General features: G+C 43.9%; 1 protein-coding gene across 4 annotated transcripts in view; it reads right to left on the reverse strand.

Moving 5' to 3' along the window:
- Window positions 1–19,170, reverse strand: part of ptprub (protein tyrosine phosphatase receptor type Ub) — a 769,916-nt gene that overhangs the window by 380,725 nt on the left and 370,021 nt on the right. For all 4 annotated transcript variants that reach the window (XM_078567333.1, XM_078567337.1, XM_078567336.1 and 1 more), the window contains exon 4: window positions 14,039–14,120. In XM_078567333.1, coding sequence (XP_078423459.1) covers window positions 14,039–14,120 — 82 coding nt within the window. The remainder of the gene's footprint in view (window positions 1–14,038; window positions 14,121–19,170) is intronic.

Consider the following 19,170-nt stretch of genomic DNA (forward strand, 5'->3'; position numbering starts at 1 on the left):
AGAAGTGGGGATGTTCGCTGATGATTGCACAATGTTCAGCACCATTCGCAACTCCTCAGATACTGAAGCAGCCCATGCCCATATACAGCAACACCTGGACAATATCCAGGCTTGGGCTGACAAGTGGCAAGTAATATTCACGCCACACAAGTGTCAGGCAATGACCATCTCCAACAAGAGAGAATCCAACCATTTCCCCTTGATGTTCAATGGCATTACCATTACTGTATCCCCCAACACCAACATTCTGGGGGGTTACCATTGACCAGAAACTGAACTGGACTAGCCAAATAAATACCATGCCTACAAAAGCAGGTCAGACACTAGAATCGTGCAATGATCAACTCACCTCCTGAATCCTCAAAGCCTGTCCACCACCTACACAGCTTAAGTCAGGAGCGTGATGGAATACTCCCCACTTACCTGGATGAGTGCAGCTCCAACAATACCTGGATAGCGTCCAGGACAAAGCAGCCTGCTTGATTGGCACCATGTCAACAAACATTCACTCCCTCCACCACTGACATACAATAGCAGCAGTGTGTACCATCTACAAGATGCACTGCAGGAATTCACCAAGGCTCCTTAAGCAGCACCTTCCAAACCCACAACCACTACCAACTAGAAGGACAAGGGCAGCAGATACATGGGAACATCATCACCTAGAAGTTCTCCTCCAAGTCACTCACCATCCTGACTTGGAAATATATCACCGTTCCTTCACCATCGCTGGCTCAAAACCCTGGGACTCCCTTCCTAACAGCACTGTGGGTGTACCTACACCACATGGACTGCAGCAGTTCAAGAAGGCAGCTTACCACCACCTTCTCAAGGACAACTAGTGATGGGCAATAAATGCTGGCCCAGCCAGCAAAGCCCATACGCTATGAATGAATAAAGAAAAAAAATTGATACCATGCTATTTGTGAAGCTTAATTTTGGGCTCATAAGGCGATTAAAGATGAGGTAGGCTATTCAGCTCATCCATATGGAATCAACATCTTGCATTTATATAGCGTATTTAACTTAGTGAAACATCCCAAGGTGGACATTTCACAAGAATGCTATCAAACAAAATAAGGGAATATTAGGGCAAATGACCAAAAGTTTGGCTGATGAGACAGGTTTTAAGGAACATGTCATTTCCAGTATTGGCATGTCATATTCTGAACTTCAATCTAATTTTTATTTTTAAAGCTGGACACAAAAGGCTGAAAAGATGGCTACCCGAGGATCACCTGACTTCTTTGGTAGATTGAAACCACTCCCCTGTTTCAAGAAGGAACAAAAGGAACATTCCAGACCAATGTGTACCTATGCCCTTTCCTGAAACCAATCCAGAAGGGCATCATCAAATTCAATGGGTCATTCAAAAACACAGAGAATGAGATGGTCTCAAACACTCAACGGGCTGAATTTTTCCATCGGCGAGCAGGGGGCGGGGCCTGCTCGCCGACGCGAAAATGACATGGGATGACGTCGGGAGGAAACCCCGACGTCATCCCGCCCCATTTAAATCTTCAGGAAGGCGGGGGCACAGCTGTGTGCCCACCGACCTGTCAATGGCCAATTGAGGCCATTGACAGGATAATTAAAACAATTAAAGGACCTGCCGGTCCAACCTTAAGGTTGGCGGGCAGCCCAGGAGCCCCGGTGGGGAATAGAAAAAACATGAAACCTCATCCAGCGGCGGGATGAGGTTTCATGTCGGTTTTTAAAAAGTTTATTAAAGTTTTTGTGCAATTTATTAACATGTCCCATCTCATGTGACATTGTCACATGAGGGGGACATGTTAGTGTCTTTTTTATTTTTCTATTTTTAAAGTTGGAAAACCTTTCAGCGATCTCCCTGAGGCAGCACTTAGCCTCAGGGAGATGTGTGCTCTTTCGTGCGCATGCGCAAAAGAGCGCACTCTCGCATTTGGGGAATTCCCCCCCCCACCCCCAGGAAGCGCACAGCTTAAAATGGCGGTGGAGCCCACTTCTCCGGGGGGGATCAGCTCACTGCCCGCCGGAGATTGGGTCGGGCCCGCCCGCCCGACAGGCAAAAAAATCAGCCCAATACAGGATGCTGGAATCAACATGAACATCATCCTTATTTGGAAAAGGGCTTGGACTTGCAGAAAGTCACATCATGAGACAGCCATGTTTGTTGTCTACTTTTTAAAAAATCAGCACAAGCTGTTTGCAGGTAGTTTCACCAAACCCAGTAAAAACCGCAGGTAATTCAAGCAGCCATGGTAATTAACAGCAATATCTTATAAGCGGGAGATCCCAACAGACAGAAGGGTTCCCCAAACCTTCAGCTAAGAACCAACCTCCTGGAAATTCAGCTACAGGAAACCTCACAATCTGCTGAGAATTCTTTGCTTTACAAGACTTTCGCTTCAACTTTAAAAGCCTCAAAACTATCCAAGAAACTACAGGCCTGCTTCCTGGGAGCCAGAGGTCATAAACCAGAGACTGAGGTAATTGTAAGCTGTAACAGTACATTATCTTCACCTGTATCTAACCTGTGTGTGTGTGTGTGTGTGTGTGTGAGAGTGTGTGTGCGCGCGTGCATGCGTGTGTGCGCATGTGCGCATGAGACATCGCATTTGAATCAGGGTAAATCTGAGAGAATAAATAAATTTATAGTCATTTGGTAGTAAAGAACTTGGGTTTTTTTGTCAAAGCTCTTCGTCTTGCACTCATCAGGGCAATTCCAAGAATACCAGTATCAGGGGAAGCAACAACTTTATATTGTCTGAGAAGAGAGTGCTGATTGGTTGGCAAGTGGACTCTGATTGGTAGAGGTGTTGTCATGGAGAATGCACAAAAGTAATATGGTATACGAATTTCAGTGCCAGTGTGATGCTAGGTGTGCAGGCCGTATGTTCCAAAGACTGTTGAACCCACCCCAGGCCATGCTCGCAAAACTCAAAAAACAGAGTTCAATATTAGATGTGATTCCGTGGTCGGACAAAATTTGCTAAATAATCCTCAGTGCGCTAAAAATTATGCCGACAACCAATTTAAGATTGTCAGTTGGGCTTGCAGTGTGGTGTATTTGCGTGAACTGGAAGCTATATATATTAATACACAGGGTCCTGTTCTTTGCAGAGAGAAAGAACATGTACATACATTGTGACAGTTTCAGCTAAACAAAATAAGTGATAGCCATTCGCTGGTTCATTTTTCGAGAGTCGAGCTGCCTGGTTTAAAATTTCAAACAACGCTTGGCAGTTAACTGTCAGTCACCATTAACTGGTACACTCTCCATGGCAACGCCTATCTCAATCAGAATCCACCTGCTAACCAATCAGCACTCTCTTCTCATACTGTATAAGGTTGTTGCTTCCCCTGACATTGGTATTCTTGTGATTGCCCTGATCAATGTAAGCTTTGACAAAATGTCTTTTTTCAGCAATACTCAAATAAATTGATTTTAAAACTTAACAAAAGCTTACTGCTGGAATTACTTAATTGGGATACACACTCTGAGGGTAAGAAAACAGACATCTTTTTCATTACAAAAAAAACCGATCATGACCAGTAAAGGGACACACACATTCTGTCCGATAAGTATCTTAAAAGAGGTTGTGCCAAAGGCATCCTAAAGGGGCTGTTTTCTCTATGACATCCAGGTCCACACTTCCAACACCTGCTCCTCTTCCCACAGAACCTTCCCATGGAAGCACAGGAGATGCAACACTCCCTGTTCAACCCCTCCCTTCCCTGACTCTATACATGCAAGACAGAGAGATTTAGGGACAGAATTTCAGGGAGTTTAGGGCCTCAGCAGCTGAAGGCATGATCACCAATGGTGGAGTGATTAAAATTGGGGATAAAGACTTCCTCCCTTACCCCATTGTATAATTTAATTGTTTCTCAAATGATTCTAGTAGTTTTGCCTCCACTACTCTATTCAGGAGTTCAATACCGGGCTAGCTCACCCTTTTTATGAAAAGGAACCTCCTCTACTGTCCAAATCCTCTTTCATCACATTGCCATAAAGATGAACTGAAATTGTTATTTGATTTTTTAAAAAAGTACACAAAGCAAATCTTGAATTTTTCTAAATGTTTGATCTGCTTGAATCATCAAAATAAGTTCTGGGTTTCAGTCTTCAACTCAGTTCATAAAAGCATGTAAATGTGGATCAAAAATATTGACTAAGAAATAAATAAAAAGATAAGACAAATGAAGAGATGGAGATAATTATTTATGAATCAATAGAGAGAAAAAGAAACAGGGAAATAATGATACAAAGGACTTAGAGAATATGATAGAAGGAAAGAAAATTGAAGATGGTGGACGGGATTTTCTGCACCTGCTCGCCGCTGCGATCTTCCAGTCCTGCTGCAAGGCGATAGACTTCCGGCTGGGGTGTCACCTCGCCCGTGACGGGGCTGGAAAATCCCAGCCAGTAAGTAGAGAGATAGTAATAGAAAAACAATAGAGTTAAAGAAAGAAACAAATACACAAATGTGTATTCTGTATACATAGAAAATGGAAATACAGGGACAAAATAAAATGCATCATTATTTTTGTAGAAGAAACAAATAACAACGCTGTGTGGCGCTCAACAAATCTCTCTCTCTCTCGCTTCATGTATTATCCTCATTGTGCGAGGAGCTAATCATGGCTCAATGATGTCATAATATCACAATGGGACAAGTAGAAAAGAGGCAGACCCCAAGAACTACCTCAGCTGGTACAGGGATTGAACCCATGCCATCGGCATTATCAAGCCCCACACTCTAACTAACTGAGCTAACTCTCAACAAATCATGAGTAGCAAATGGTCTGATAGGTTAGGAAGATAAACTAATTGGCTTCCTCTTCCAGTTCTTCCATATATATTACATAAAATGTCTGTCACAATAAAACTGTTCACATCATTTTTCCTGGTGAGTATTAGTAATCTTTTATCATCACTTATTCCCCAATTACAGATAGTTCTTCATGTTCTGCACTTCAACTCTTCCCCAATATTATCCACCTCAAATCCTACATAATCCAGATGGTGGGTTTTAGTTCACTTTTGAAAGATTACTTTATTGCTCCTGGATTAAAGGGGTGTATTCCAATTTACTGGGCTTTAAAGTTAAGACTAATGTTATGAATTGTGTGACCTCAAGGTACTTTATTCTGCTAAATAACCACTGTGAATTCATTGGGCAATTACCAAGACAACAGCAAGAACTTGTGGTGCCTATGGTTTGATTTCTCTCATTTATTTATGATTAGAACATGTTCCGTCACACAGGAATCTCAGCCAGACAATAGTTATTTGACCTACATTGGTTCCTGGTTTGTCAATGCCTCAATTTTTAAATTCTCAGCCTGGCTTTCAAATCCCTCCATGGCCTCTCCTCTTTCTATCTCTGTAGCCTCTTCCACCCCTATAACCCTCAGAGATCTGTTCTTCAATTCTGACCTCTTGCACATCTGATTTTATAATCACTCCACCACTGGCAGCCATGCCTTCAGCTATCTCAGCCCTAAGCTTTGGAATTCCCCCGCTAAGCTTCAATACCTCTCAACTTCTCTCTCCTCTTCTAAGTCATACCTTTTAGGTACTTTGACAAAATTATTTCCTTATGTCACTCAGTGCCATGTTTTGTTTGATAATGCTCCTGTTAAGTGCCTTGGGATGGGCATAATATAATCAAGCAGAGTCAGCATGGCTTCATGAAGGGGAAATCATGCCTGACAAATTTATTAGAATTCTTTGAGGAGGCAACAGGCAGGATAGATAAAGGGGAACCAGTAGATGCATTATATTTGGGTTTAAAAAAGGTGTTTGACAAGGTACCACACATAAGGCTACTTAATAGGATAAGAGCCCATGGTGTTGGGGATAATATATTAGCATGGATAGAGGGCTGGCTAACTAATAGAAGACAGAGTTGGGATATGGGGGTGCATTTTCAGGACAGCAACCTGTAACTAGTGGAGTGCTACAGGGATCAGTATTGGGGCCACAATTATTCACAATATATATTAATGACTTGAATGAGGGAAATGAATGTGCTATCGGCAAGTTTGCGGATGACACAAAATTAGGTGGGAAGGCAAGTGGTGAGGATGACACAAAGAGTCTACAGGGGGATATAGACAGGTTAAGTAAGTGGGCAAAAACTTGGCAGATGGAATATAATGTGGGAAAATGTGAGGTTATGCACTTTGGCAGGAATAATAAAGGAGCTGATTACTTAAATGGAGAAAGATTGAAGAAAACTGCAGCACAGAGGGATTTAGGGGTCCTCGTGCATGAATCCCAAAAAGCTGGCATACAAGTTCAGCAGGTAATAGGTAAAGCAAATGGAACATTGGCCTTTATTTCAAAGGGAATGAGTATAAAAATAGGGAAGTTTTGCTAAGACAAGGCACTAGTTAGACCAAACCTAGAATACTGTGAACAGTTTTGGTCCCCTTATTTAAGGAAAAATATACTGGCGTTGGAGGCAGTCCAGAGAAGGTTCACTAGGCTGATCCCAGGAATGGAGGGATTTTCTTATGAGGAGAGGTTGAGTAGTTGGGCCTGTACTCATTAGGGTTTAGAAGAATGAGAGGCAACCTTATTGAAACATATAAGATTCTTAGGGGACTTGACAGGGTAGATGCTGAGAGGTTGTTTCCCCTTGCGAGAGAGTCTAGGACCATAGGGCACAATCTCAGAGTAAGGGGGTGCCCATTTAAAACAGAGATGAGGAGGAATTTCTTCTCTCAGGGGGTAGTCAATCTGTGGAATTCTTTACCGCAGAGGGCTGTAGAGGCTGGGTCATTAAGTATAGTTAAGGTTGAGATAGACAGATTTTTAATCAGTAAGGGAATCAAAGGTTATGGGGAAAAGGCAGGAAAGTGGAGCTGAGGAATATCAGATCAGCCATGATCTCATGGATGGCGGAGCAGACGCCATGGGCCGAATGGCTTACTTCTGCTCCTACATCTTATGGTCTTATGGTTTTATTATATTAAAGGCACTATATAAGTGTATGCTATTATTGGGAGATGGTGTATGAGATTGGATGTCATGTGATGAAACCTCTAGGATGTTTTATCATTGGGGAGATGGTGGCATAGTGGTAATGTCACTGAACTAATAATCCAGAGGCCAAGGCTAATGCTCTGGGGACACGGGTTCAAATTCTACCATGGCAGCTGGTGGAATTTAAATTCAATTAATAAAATCTGAAATGGAAAGTTAGTCTCAGTAATGGTGACCATGAAATTATCAACGATTGTTGTAAAAACCTATTTAGTTCACTAATGCCCATTAGGGAAGGAAATCTACCATCTTTACCTGGTATGGCCTACATGTGACACCAGACCCACAGCAATGTGGTTGACTCTTAACTATCCTCTGAAATGGCCCAGCAAGCCACTCAATTCAAGGGCAAATAGGAATGGGCAACAAATGCTGGCCTTGCCAGCGATGCCCACATCCCATGAAAGAATAAATTTTAAAAAGGATGCTTTCAACCAGAGTTGGTACACAGGGCCCTGGTGAAATGGGGATAGCCTTGCTGAAGCATGATCTTCACTGGAGGTTAGATGCTTTAGTCTCAAAAAATACAATTGCCAATAGGTGCATCTGTGAAAATACCCTCAAGTCAACACTGCCTCCTCCTAGCAAAGGCAAACTTTGAATTTTGATCTCTACATGTGACTGAGGCAAACACCAATTCAAAGTAGAACCTCCCAGCATTCCTTAGATAGTTAGCTGCATGCTCTCCAGTAAAGTATAACGTTGATTGCTTCTTACCCTGACAATAATGTTGCATAAAACAGGTCCAATCACTGACCTTGTTAAAACAAATCTGAAATCTTTCTGTCTGGTCCTCACTTCCTAAACTTACTGCCCTTGATTGTCCAGTTTAAAATTGGATGAGTTGTCACCATCACAACAAAACATGCATCAAAACTACACCTCTCCTCATTCCTTAAGCAATGCACATGTGTTGATGGCAGGAAATGGAAGTTCTCAAGTGCATGAAAAATAGGGATTTCTTCAAAAACACTGCATAATAGATCATTATTACAGACATCAAAACAAAGCTGCGTCAATCAATGCAAAAGCTGAAAAGTGCACACCCTGAAAGAGCGCCAAGCCTGCTTTCGACAGATTTAACTCCAGTCATTCGTAGACATCCTGTCTACACTTTGTTTCACAGTAAAGCCACATGAAGCTAAACAGATTCAAGAATGCTGACAGTGTTTTTACAACAGTAACTCCAGTCACACTTTTGTACTAATCTTCGGCATAATTCTTCTGAAGATAGTGGACAGCTTGACAGGTGTCCTAATTTTACAACAGTCAGCAGGGGTGAATTTGCATTCCATTCTGTTTTTGTTGTAATTCATCAGCAAGAGGTGACATGCTATGAATAAAGATGGTTTAAGTCAACTCAAACATAGGAAAAGGAGTAGGCTATTTATCCCCTTGAGTCTGTTCCACCATTCAAGTAGATCAGCAAATTTCCAGTGGTGAAGGCGAAAGAGTTAGAATCATGAGGGACGACAGCTGCTTTCAGGAGGATCATTCAGGAAGAGTATCTGTGTTTCCTTTACACCTCTCTAATCAAATCGGTCATTGAGGTTGAAAGCGGGAGGCTTCTATGAGCAACTGATGAGAAAAGAGCAAGACCACGGGGTATAGATAAATGAGGAGAGGACCTGCCCTCAGGCAGATCACTGATACTTATCTGTAGCCCAACTCCATCTACCTGCTTTAGTTCCATAACCCCTATCACCCTTACCTAACAAAAATATGTCAACCCAAGATTAGCTTATTGATATCTAGTGCTTGTGCAGCTCTTCGATATAGAGTCATCTATACGGCCCATCGTGTCCGTGCTGGCCATCAAGCACCTATCTGTTCTAATCCCATTTTCCAACACTTGACCTGTATGCTGTGGCATTTCAAGTGCTCATCTAAATATTTCTTAAATGTTCTGAGGGTTCCTGCCTCTACCACCCCCTCAGGCAGTGTGTTCCAGATTCCAGCCACCCTTTGGGTGAAAACATTTTTCCTCAAATCCCCTCTAAACCTCCCGCCCCTTACCTTAAGTCTATGCCCCCTGTTATTGACAGCTCCGCTAAGGGGAAAAGTTTCTTCCTATCTACCCTATCTATGCCCCTCATAATTTTATATACCTTTAACAGGTCCCCCCTCAGCCTTCTCTGCACTAAGGAAAACAACCCTAGCCTATCCAGTCTCTGATATGGCAAAGTTCACTGAGGCATTTCATGAAGACAGTAAGAAGATATTGACTCTGCCACTGTTGATGAGTAAGGTGAGGGGCGGTAGAAGGGGAAGTGCACAGTAAAGAGCAGCTGTACACAAGGCTTGAAGCTTTTACAGAGGTGAGATGGAGCAAGGCTGTGGAATTGTACATGAGGTAAGGATCAAACCTGCTCTGGATGGCTCAAGCAAGTGGGACTTTTATCCACTGAGCCATTAGGGACCAATAACTTTCCTTTTCTATGGTCTGTGCTACTAGTGGGGTTGTCACGTTTTACTAGGATCAGCAACTGCAGATGGGTGAGGTGGGGAAATCAGTCCTCAGGTGTTCAATTTACATTTTCAGAAATTCCTAATGCTGCGCTGGAAAATCGGATGCATGTCCAAAATAACAGTTGTTAAAGCCAGTGATGTAGACACAGCTGTTATGATATAATGCAGATCCAGACCCATGGCAATCCCCAGCTGTGATTGCAACATGAGGTTGCTAGTAGCAGAACGAGTTCCACATGCACTGACCTACATGTTCCCTTAAAAAAAGTCAGGAAATAAATAAACTATTTAATCCATAAACACCTTGTTTGCCTCAATTCACACCAATAATCAGAGCAAAGTTTACTGAATAGGCATTTAAAATGGGAGGCAAAAATACCAACTTTCGACCATTGGTGGTTCAACATTTACCATATGAACATAACCATAGCATCCCCTAACAACAGAATTTCTTCCCACTCCAATACTGTCATCTCCGGAGTCTACCAACGATCTAATCTTGGCGCCCCCCTCTTCCTCATCTACCTACTGTCCCTTGGAAACATCATCCAAAGCCATGGTGTTAGCTTTCCTGTTTATGCTGATGATTTCCTGCTCTACCTTTCCGCCATCTCTCCTAACCCCTCATATTATCAGGTTGCTGTTCAACATTCAATCCTGAATAATCTCAGCTTCCACTAGCTCAATATTTGGGAGACTAAAGTCACCATTATTAGCCCCAACTTTACTTTTGCTCCCTTGCTATCAATTCTATTTCCCTCCCTGACAACTGTCTCAGGCTAAATCAAACTGTTTGAACCCTTGATATTCAATTCAGCACTGATGTTCAGACTCCATATCCTCCTCATCACAAACAGTGGCAACTTCTACCTCTATAACATCAATCACGCCCTCTCCCACCTCTATGTTGTACCTCAGCCTCTCTGTCAGTGAAACCCTCTTACAAGCTTTAGTAATCTCCACACTGAATTATCCCCAAGCTCTCCAAGTTGGCCTCTCATCCATCACCTTGCACAAATATCAACTGTGCAAAACGTGGTTGCTCATATCTTATTGGGCTTCATGTCCCATTTGCCTTTTGGGTGAGAGACCAGGAGGAGTGATGTGGAGATCACGTAGCTCCAGTTGTAAGCGTAGGTTGACAGATCACAGGAAGGGAAGCAGATGCTGTTGGAGGACTGGGAGAAGCAGCTCTACTCTTGCTGACTCTCATGCAGTGCTGGAAAGGCACTTACCTATTGGATTTGGCAGTTCCTGCCTCCCTTCAGCTGCTGGACTTCTTAAGTCCTGGGAAACCTGGTCCATAGCTGTTAAATTTAAACACAACTAGAATTTGAGGCCATGCAGCCTCTTTAGAATATTTAAATTAGGGAGCTGCCACTGGAGAGCAGGTTGTCACCACCCTCCAGCACAACCGCCCTCCCATTCCTCCCTCACCATCAACCCTGTCCAAACTAACTCCATTAAAATCAGAATTGGGTGTGTTGGAAGCAGGTTGGAGTTGGGTTTCCCAGTTTAGAATGTTTAACCTACCCTTTTACTGCCTGCCCTGAGGGTTAAATCTCCTCCCACATTGTAACTTCTCTCATCAGTCTTTGCCCAATAGTGATATGTTTGCCAATAAGGTCATGGTACATCATCCCATTCTGGCATGTGAAATATTCTCTCTGAAACAGGCTTCCCTTATTTCATAGCAGCAATCTTTATTGAAGTACACCTGTGTGACAAGTCTGTATTCAGAGAGAGTTTCACCATTCTGTGAAATTTTATTCAATGTAAACATAATTGCAGTGAATGGCTCGAAATAAACTCTAATCTCACATCAAGCATGTTCAGGTTTCCCTCTCCACTGAAAATTGACACGAATATCAGTTTCACACAGGGCACAGAAAGTCGGAAAGTTTTCGGCTCTGACCAAATGTGCTTTGACCCTTTCTTCACTCTTTAGAGCTCCAGCAAGCTGATCATTTTTCTTGTCACCAAGAATAATTAGATTTTCCTTGTTAATGAAAGTTTTTGTCAATAATATAGCTATACTTGTGGTCAAGGTCAACCCAAGCCAATTGAAAAATTATTATTAGCAGGCTCAAAGTAAGGAAAATGTTGGGAAAGACAATTAACTTCCTGAGGTCGGGAGCAGTGTGACCTTTGCAGGATCGGCCACTAATTTACAAAATGATTGAAAATCAAAAGGCATTGACCGCAGGGATAAATTATGAAGCATCAGTAACTTTTGCACTGCATCGCAAGGTGTAATTTACAATGTCACAACAGGAATCCAATGAAGAAAATCATTAGTATAAAGTTACCTTCCCACCTTGTGTGGAAATTAACTCTTCTTTAGTCACTCGCCAACTGATGGTTGAAGAGTTCACTCTTCAGTGTTTAGTGCCCCTATTTACAGGAAATCAATAGCTCTCGCATCTTTCACAGTGACAGATTTGGAAGCAAAAGGAACGATCAATAGCTCAGCCTATTAACACGTGGTGTGCCCTTTGTGGAGAGCCCTTTGTGTTGTTGAGAGTTTGTAGATCAATAGAAACAAAAGATAGAGTTTGAATTACAACTGTCAGATCCATCTCCACTTCCAACCAAAATTAGACTTCCGCAGAACATGTGGATGGATAAATTGGTTTATCAAATTAATTGTTTCCCGATATGCAATGATCAACTGCTGTTACACATTCAATGTCAGATGATACTTCTTCAAACAGCAAGCATTGGTTATTGGGGCTCCTGTGCATACACTCCATGGTGTGCCTGGACAGTGAGTGTTGTCCAGCTATTCACCATGGAAGAAGTCATACCAAGCCCAACCCTGTTCTCATCTGATATCCCAGGCATATAGGGCTGAATTTTATCAGCCCAATGGAGACAGGCTGGAAGGTGTGGAGGGTGGGAAAATGGTGGCCAAAGGCACCAGTAGCGAAGCCTGATGAATTTCCACCACCATGGGATTATATCAAAGATGGGAACCGTGGCGGCTCGGCCACCCTCTTTATCAATGTCATCTCTATCGGTTGTGCACACGAGACTGCAGGTTCTGTGGTTGGGCTGGCAGCTCGGAGAGGAAGGCTGCCGTTCTTAATGGTCCCAGCTGTGGCCTCTCAATTGGCCACTGCCAGTAAAATCCTGCGGTCCCGTTATCTGCCCGCGAGGGCTCAGGATGGGAGCAGCCATAGTAATTTTTCAGCTAGTCCATAATCAAGGGTCTAGATCTCCTTCATTGTCCAGCAGCATCTCCCACTGGAAGCTCCCATAATTGGGCATTCTGGGCATACACTATCCATTCTTTGCTGATAATTAAAATTAAACGTGCACCTTACTGACAACACTCAGCAACCTTAGAGCGGAGAACTCACTTCCCTGCCCACCACCCCAAACCCCAACCTCTCAAGCTAGTAGGAGGATCAATGGAAACTGGAGGTTTTGATACTGTAATAAAAGCAAAATACTGCGGATGCTGGAGATCCAAAACAAAAGCAGAAAGTGCTGGAAGAATTCAGCAGGTCTGGCAGCATCTGTGAGACAGAGAAACACAGATAACATTTTGAGTTCAATATGACACTTCTTCGGAATTGGCAACAGGGAAACCTGCAATAGGGAAAAGACGGGAGAATGGGACTAGTTGAGTTTCTCTTAGAGAACTGGCACAGACACAATGAGTCACATGGCCTCCTACAGTGATGTAACCATTTTATGATTTTATGGAACGATTGCAGCATAGGAGGAGGCCATTCTGCTCATCATGTCTGTGCAGTTTTTACCTCCAAGATCTCAAGGCTGAGGATGGAAATCATTATTTGCAGTCATATCAATGTCCTTTAGAGAGGAAACCTAAATTAGGCATCAAACAACCACCATTTTGTGGTTTTTCTGGTCTTCCCTCCCACTTTTTTCAACCTTTGGGGCCTTCTGCTGTGCATGCTTTGAGCCTTCAGTCTGGTTTTGAAAACACAATATTTCCCCAGGGCGAAAGGACTACTTGCAAAAGAAAATTGCCAGAATACAAGTGCAAATTTGAATGACCCACAGGTTTGGTTTTTTTTAAACTGCTGAATTAATCCTTAATCTGGCAGTTTGTCAAGACCAAACTATCAATAAGGAAAAAGGAAGGCCCACCAGCCTCTACCAATAATCTGTGAAAGTATCTGAACAGTTTAAAGCAATTGTTTAGATACAAGTATGAACTCCTGTGCCACTTATGAGTGGAAAATAGTTCCATCAACATTTCACCATGGGCTTTGGACAGACATAAAACAATAGATCACCGAAGGGGGCCATTAGGCCCATTATGCCTGTGCCAGCTCTTTGAAAGAGCTATGCAATTACTTTCACTCCCCTGTCCTTATCCATAGCCTTACAATTTTTTTTTCTTTCCATGTATTCATGGCTATTAAATCTGTTCCACTGTGCTTTCAGGCAGTGCATTCCAGATCATTGTAACTCTCAAAGCAAAAAAATTCTCTCCTCATCTCTCTCCTCAGGCTTTTATTCACAACACTATAAAAATACAAGAAATTGTATACTTACCGCAGGGGTAATTTAAGATCAGGACATCATCGATTCCGATGTAGCCTCTTTGTTCTGTCGAGACCACTGCTTCAAACATGACCTGGTATTAATGAGAATCAAAACACGTCCTTAAAGTCACATCATTCTCATGGTGACAGACAGATGGACAGATATGGAAAATTAGTAAATAACAGCTGATGAGCCCAAAGGCTATCTGAGATTAGCAGTTTTGTGTCAACCATTTAGTGATACGATTGCTAATAATGAAAATCTACTGCTAATAATTGGCCCAAATCTTTAATTTCTTAATCCTTTCATCCTCAGTTACAAAAAGCAGAGTATTCCGAAGAGTGCAAAAGCAAGTGAGCGAGCGAGTGGGCAAGAGAAAGAGTGAGCAGGTGTGCTAGAAAAATAGGGAGTGCCAGAGAAAGAGGGAGCATGAGAACGCAAGTGAGACAGAGAACAAATTGAAATGTTTTGGAGAAGCATGATAAAATGATATATAAAGGCAAGCATAGCTTTCTTTTACATTTGGTTGTTAATCATTATACTACAGAACATCAGCAACAAAAGCTCCATGCTTCACAGGGACAAAGGACTTAGGAGCAGAAATAGGCCATTTAGTCCTTCGACTCTGTCCCACCATTTGATAAGATTGTGGCTGATCTGGTTATGGTCTCAATTCCACTTTCCTGTCTGCCCCCCCCATCACCTTTGACTCCCCTGTCTATCAAAAATCTACCTAACTGAGTCTTGAATAAATTCAATGACCCAGCCTCTACTACTTTCTGGAGAAGAGAATTCCATACTAAAGATCCTCTGAGAGAAAAGGTTTCTCCATCTTAAAAGGAAGACCTCCTATTCTTAAACTGTGTCCCCTAGTTCAAGTCTCCCTGACAAGAGGAAACGTCCTCCTGGTATCCATCCGATCAAGTCCCCTCAGGATTTTATATGTTTCAATAAGATCGCCTTTCATTCATCTAAACTTCAATAGGTATAGGCCCAACCTGTTCAGCTTTGCTTCATAAGATACACACTTCATCCCAGGAATGGGTCGAGTGAACCTTCTCTGAACTGCTTCTAATGCAATTATATCCTTCCTCAAATAAGGAGACCAAAACTGTACACATTGGCCCGTAACTTCCAAGCTCCGCCTTGGGAGGTACCCCAAAGATGCGCGGCGGAATCCGTCTGGGAAGTTCCCAGGAAAGGGTTTGCACAGCAATTGCCCAGAAGTGCACAATTCCTCTGGACAATTGCTTTGCACTGGGAACCATCAGAAAATGTGATTTAAATCACAAACTTCAGATGGTTCCGCCAGGGTTTCTTTCTCTATTCATTCATGGGATGTGGGTTTTGCTGGTTGGGCCAGGATTTATTGCCCATCCCTAGTTGCTCTTGAGAAGGTGGTGGTGAGCTGCCTTCTTGAACCGCTACAGTCCCTGTGGTGTAGGTACACCCACAGCGCGGTTAGGGAGGGAGTCACAGGATTTTGACCCAGCAACAGTGAAGGAACAGCGATATATTTCCAAGTCAGGATGGTGAGTGACTTGGAGGGGAGCTTCCAGGTGGTGGTGTTCCCATCTATCTGCTGCCCTTGTCCTTCTACTTGGTAATGGTGGTGGATTTGGAAGGTTCTGTCTAAAGAGCCTTGGTGAATTCTTGCAGTGCATCTTGCAGCTGGTACATACTGCTGCTACTGTGCGTCGGTGGTGGAGGGAATGAATGTTTGTGGATGTGGTGCCAATCAAACGGGCTGCTTTGGCCTGGATGGTGTCAAGCTTCTTGAGTGTTGTGGAAGCTGCATTCATCCAGGCAAGTGGGGAGTATTCCATCACACTCCTGACTTGTGCCGTGTAGACTGTGGAAAGGCTTTGGGTAATTAGGAGTTGAGTTACTTGTCACAGGATTCTTAGCCTCTGACCTGCTCTTGTAGCCACAATATTTTCTGGCTAGTCCAGTTCAGTTTCTGGTCAATGGTAAGCCCCAGGATATTGAGAGTGGGAGATTCAGTGATGGTAATCAAGGGGCGATGGTTAGATTCTCTCTTGTTGGAGATGGTCATTGCCTAGCACTTGTGTGGCACGATTGTTACTTGCCACTTGTCAGCCCAAGCCTGGATATTGCCCAGGTCTTGCTGCATTTGGACATGGGCTGCTTCAGTATCTGAGGAGTCGCACATGGTGCTGAACACTTTGCAATCATCAGCAAACATCCCCACTTCTGACCTTATGATGGAAGGAAGGTCATTGATGCAGCAGCTGAAGATGGTTAGGCCTAGGACACTACCTCAAGGAATTCCTGCAGTGATGTCCTACAGCTGAGATGACTGACCTCCAACAACCACAACCATCTTTCTTTGTGCAAGGTATGACTCCAACCAGCAAAGAACTTTCCCCCTGATTGCCAACGACTCCAGTTTTGCTTGGGCCTCTTGATGCCACACTTGGTCAAATGCTGCCTTGATGTCAAGGGGAGTCACTCTCACCTCACCTCGGCAGTTTAGCTCTTTTGTCCATATTTGAACAAAGGCTGTAATGAGGTCAGGAGCTGAGTGGCCCTGGCAGAACCCAAACTGGGCATCACTGAGCAGGTTATGGCTAAGCAAGTGCCTCTTGATAGCACTGTTGATGACCCCTTCCATTACTTTACTGATGATTGGGAGTAGACTGATGGGGCAGTAATTGGCTGCGTTGGATTTGTCCTGCTTTTTGTGTACAGGATATACCTGGGCAATTTTCCACATAGCCAGGTATATGCCAGTGTTGTAGCTATGTTGGAACAGCTTGGCTAGGGGCACGACAAGTTCTGGAGCACACGTCTTCAGTATTATTGCCGGAATACTTTCAGGGCCCATAGCCTTTGCACTATCCAGCGCCTTCAGCGCTTCTTGATATCACATGGAGTGAATTGAATTGCTGAAGACTGGCATCTGTGTTGCTGGGGACCCTTGGAGAAGGCCAAGATGGGTCATCCATTTGGCACTTCTGGCTGAAGATTGTAGCAAATGTTTCAGCCTTTTCTTTTGCACTTATGTGCTGGGTTCCCACATCATTGAAGATGGGGATATTTGTGGAGCCTCCTCCTCCAGTGCATTGTTTTAATTGTCCACCATCATTCACGACTGGATGTGGCAGGGCTGCAGAGCTTAGATCTGATCCATTGTTTGGGGGATCGCTTAGCTTGGTCTATCACTTGCTGCTTATGTTGTTTGGCATGAAAGTAGTCCTGTGTTATAGCTTCACCAGGTTGACACTTCATTTTTAGGTATGCCTGGTGCTGCTCCTGGCATGCCCTCCTGCACTCTTCATTGAACCAGGGTTGATCCCCTGGCTTGATGGTAACGGTAGAATGGGGGATATGCTTGGCCATGAGGTTACCGATTGTGTTTGAGTACAATTCTGCTGCTGCCAATGGCGCATAGTGCCTCATGAATGCCCAGTCTTGAGTTGCGAGATCTGTTCGAAATCTATCCCATTTGGCATGGTGGTAGTGCAACCTAACACAATAGAGGGTATCCTCAATGTGAAGCCGGGACTTCATCTTCACAACGACTGTGCGGTGGTCACTCCTACCGATACTGTCATGGACACATGCATCTACGGTAGGCAGGATGGTGAGGATGTCCTTTAGGACTTGGCCAGCTCGGTCAGTAGTGGTGCTACCGAGCCATTCTTAGTGATGGACATTGAAGTCCCCTACCCTGAGTACATTCTGTGCCTTTGCCATCTTCTGTGCTTCCTCTAAGTGGTGCTCAATATGGAGGAGCACTGATTCATCAACTGAGGGAGGGCGGTACGTGGTAATCAGCCGGAGGTTTCCATGTTTGACCTGAATCGATGAGACTTCACGGGGTCTGGAGTCGGCGTTGAGGACTCCCAGGGCAACTCCCTCCCGACCGTATACCACTGTGCCACTACTTCTGCTGGGTCTCTCCTGCCTGTGAGACAGGCCAAACCCAGGGGTGCTGATGGTGGTGTCTGGGACATTATCTGTAAGATATGATTCTGTGAGGATGACTATGTCAGGCTGTTGCTTGACTAGTCTGTGGGACAGCTCTCCCAATTTTGGCACTAGGGAGGTCTTTGCAGGGTCGACAGGGCTGGGTTTGCCATTGCCGTTTCCAGCGCCTAGGGCAATACCAGGTGGTCTGTCTGTCTGATTTCATTCCTTTTTTTGGGGGCTTTGTAGCGGTTTGATACAACTGCATGGTAGGACATTTCAGAGTCAACCATATTGCTGTGGGTCTGGAGTCACATGTAGGCCAGAACGGGTAAGGACAACAGATTTCCTTCCCTAAGGGTCATTAGTGAACCAGATGGGTTTTTACAACAATCGACATTATGGTCATCATTAGACTTTTAATTCCAGATTTTTACTGAATTCAAATTCCACCATCTACTGTGGCGAGATTCGAACCCAGGTCCCCACAGCATTACCCTGGATTACTAGTCCAGCGACAATACCACTACGCCATCATCTCCCCCACCTCAGAAAAGGTTAGAAGAATTAAAACCTCTTTTAACTTCTGAGTAATTATTGCGAAGACTCAGACCGACCCCACAGAACTCCCACACCCCTGAACCCTGAACCCCCACCGCCCCACAGGACTCCCCCCACCCCCAAAAACCCTCCGACCCCCGACACATGACATCCCCGCCCCCCAACCTCCGACACCCCCCACCACCCCGAACCTCCGACACCCCCCATGACCTCCGAAACCCCTCACCCCCTCGACCTTCGACACCCCCCACTCCCTTCCTGAGGGCCAGCACTTTCTGACACTAGTCGGAAGTTACAGCCCAGTTTTCCAGATGTGGTCTCAACAAAGCCCTGCACAAGCGTAGCAAAACCTCCCTTCTTCTATATTCTGTTCCACTTGTTTATCCATACTGAAATGTTAACCCCAGCACAATGTTCTCTTATCTTGTGGTGTAACCTTTGATGTGGCACCTTATCAAATGCCTTTTGGAAATCCAAGCACTCCACATCTACAGGATCCCCTTTATCCAACTTGCTTGTTACCTCTTCAAAAAAAACTAATAAATTAGTTAAACACAATTTCCCTTTCACAAAACCATGTTGGTTCTGCCTGATCACATGACGATTTTCTAAGTATCCAGCTAAAATCTCCTTAATATTGGATTCTA

This window comes from Cetorhinus maximus, chromosome 21 (genome assembly GCF_964194155.1).
Source record: "Cetorhinus maximus chromosome 21, sCetMax3.hap1.1, whole genome shotgun sequence".
In the NCBI taxonomy this organism is placed as follows: Eukaryota; Metazoa; Chordata; class Chondrichthyes; order Lamniformes; family Cetorhinidae; genus Cetorhinus; species Cetorhinus maximus.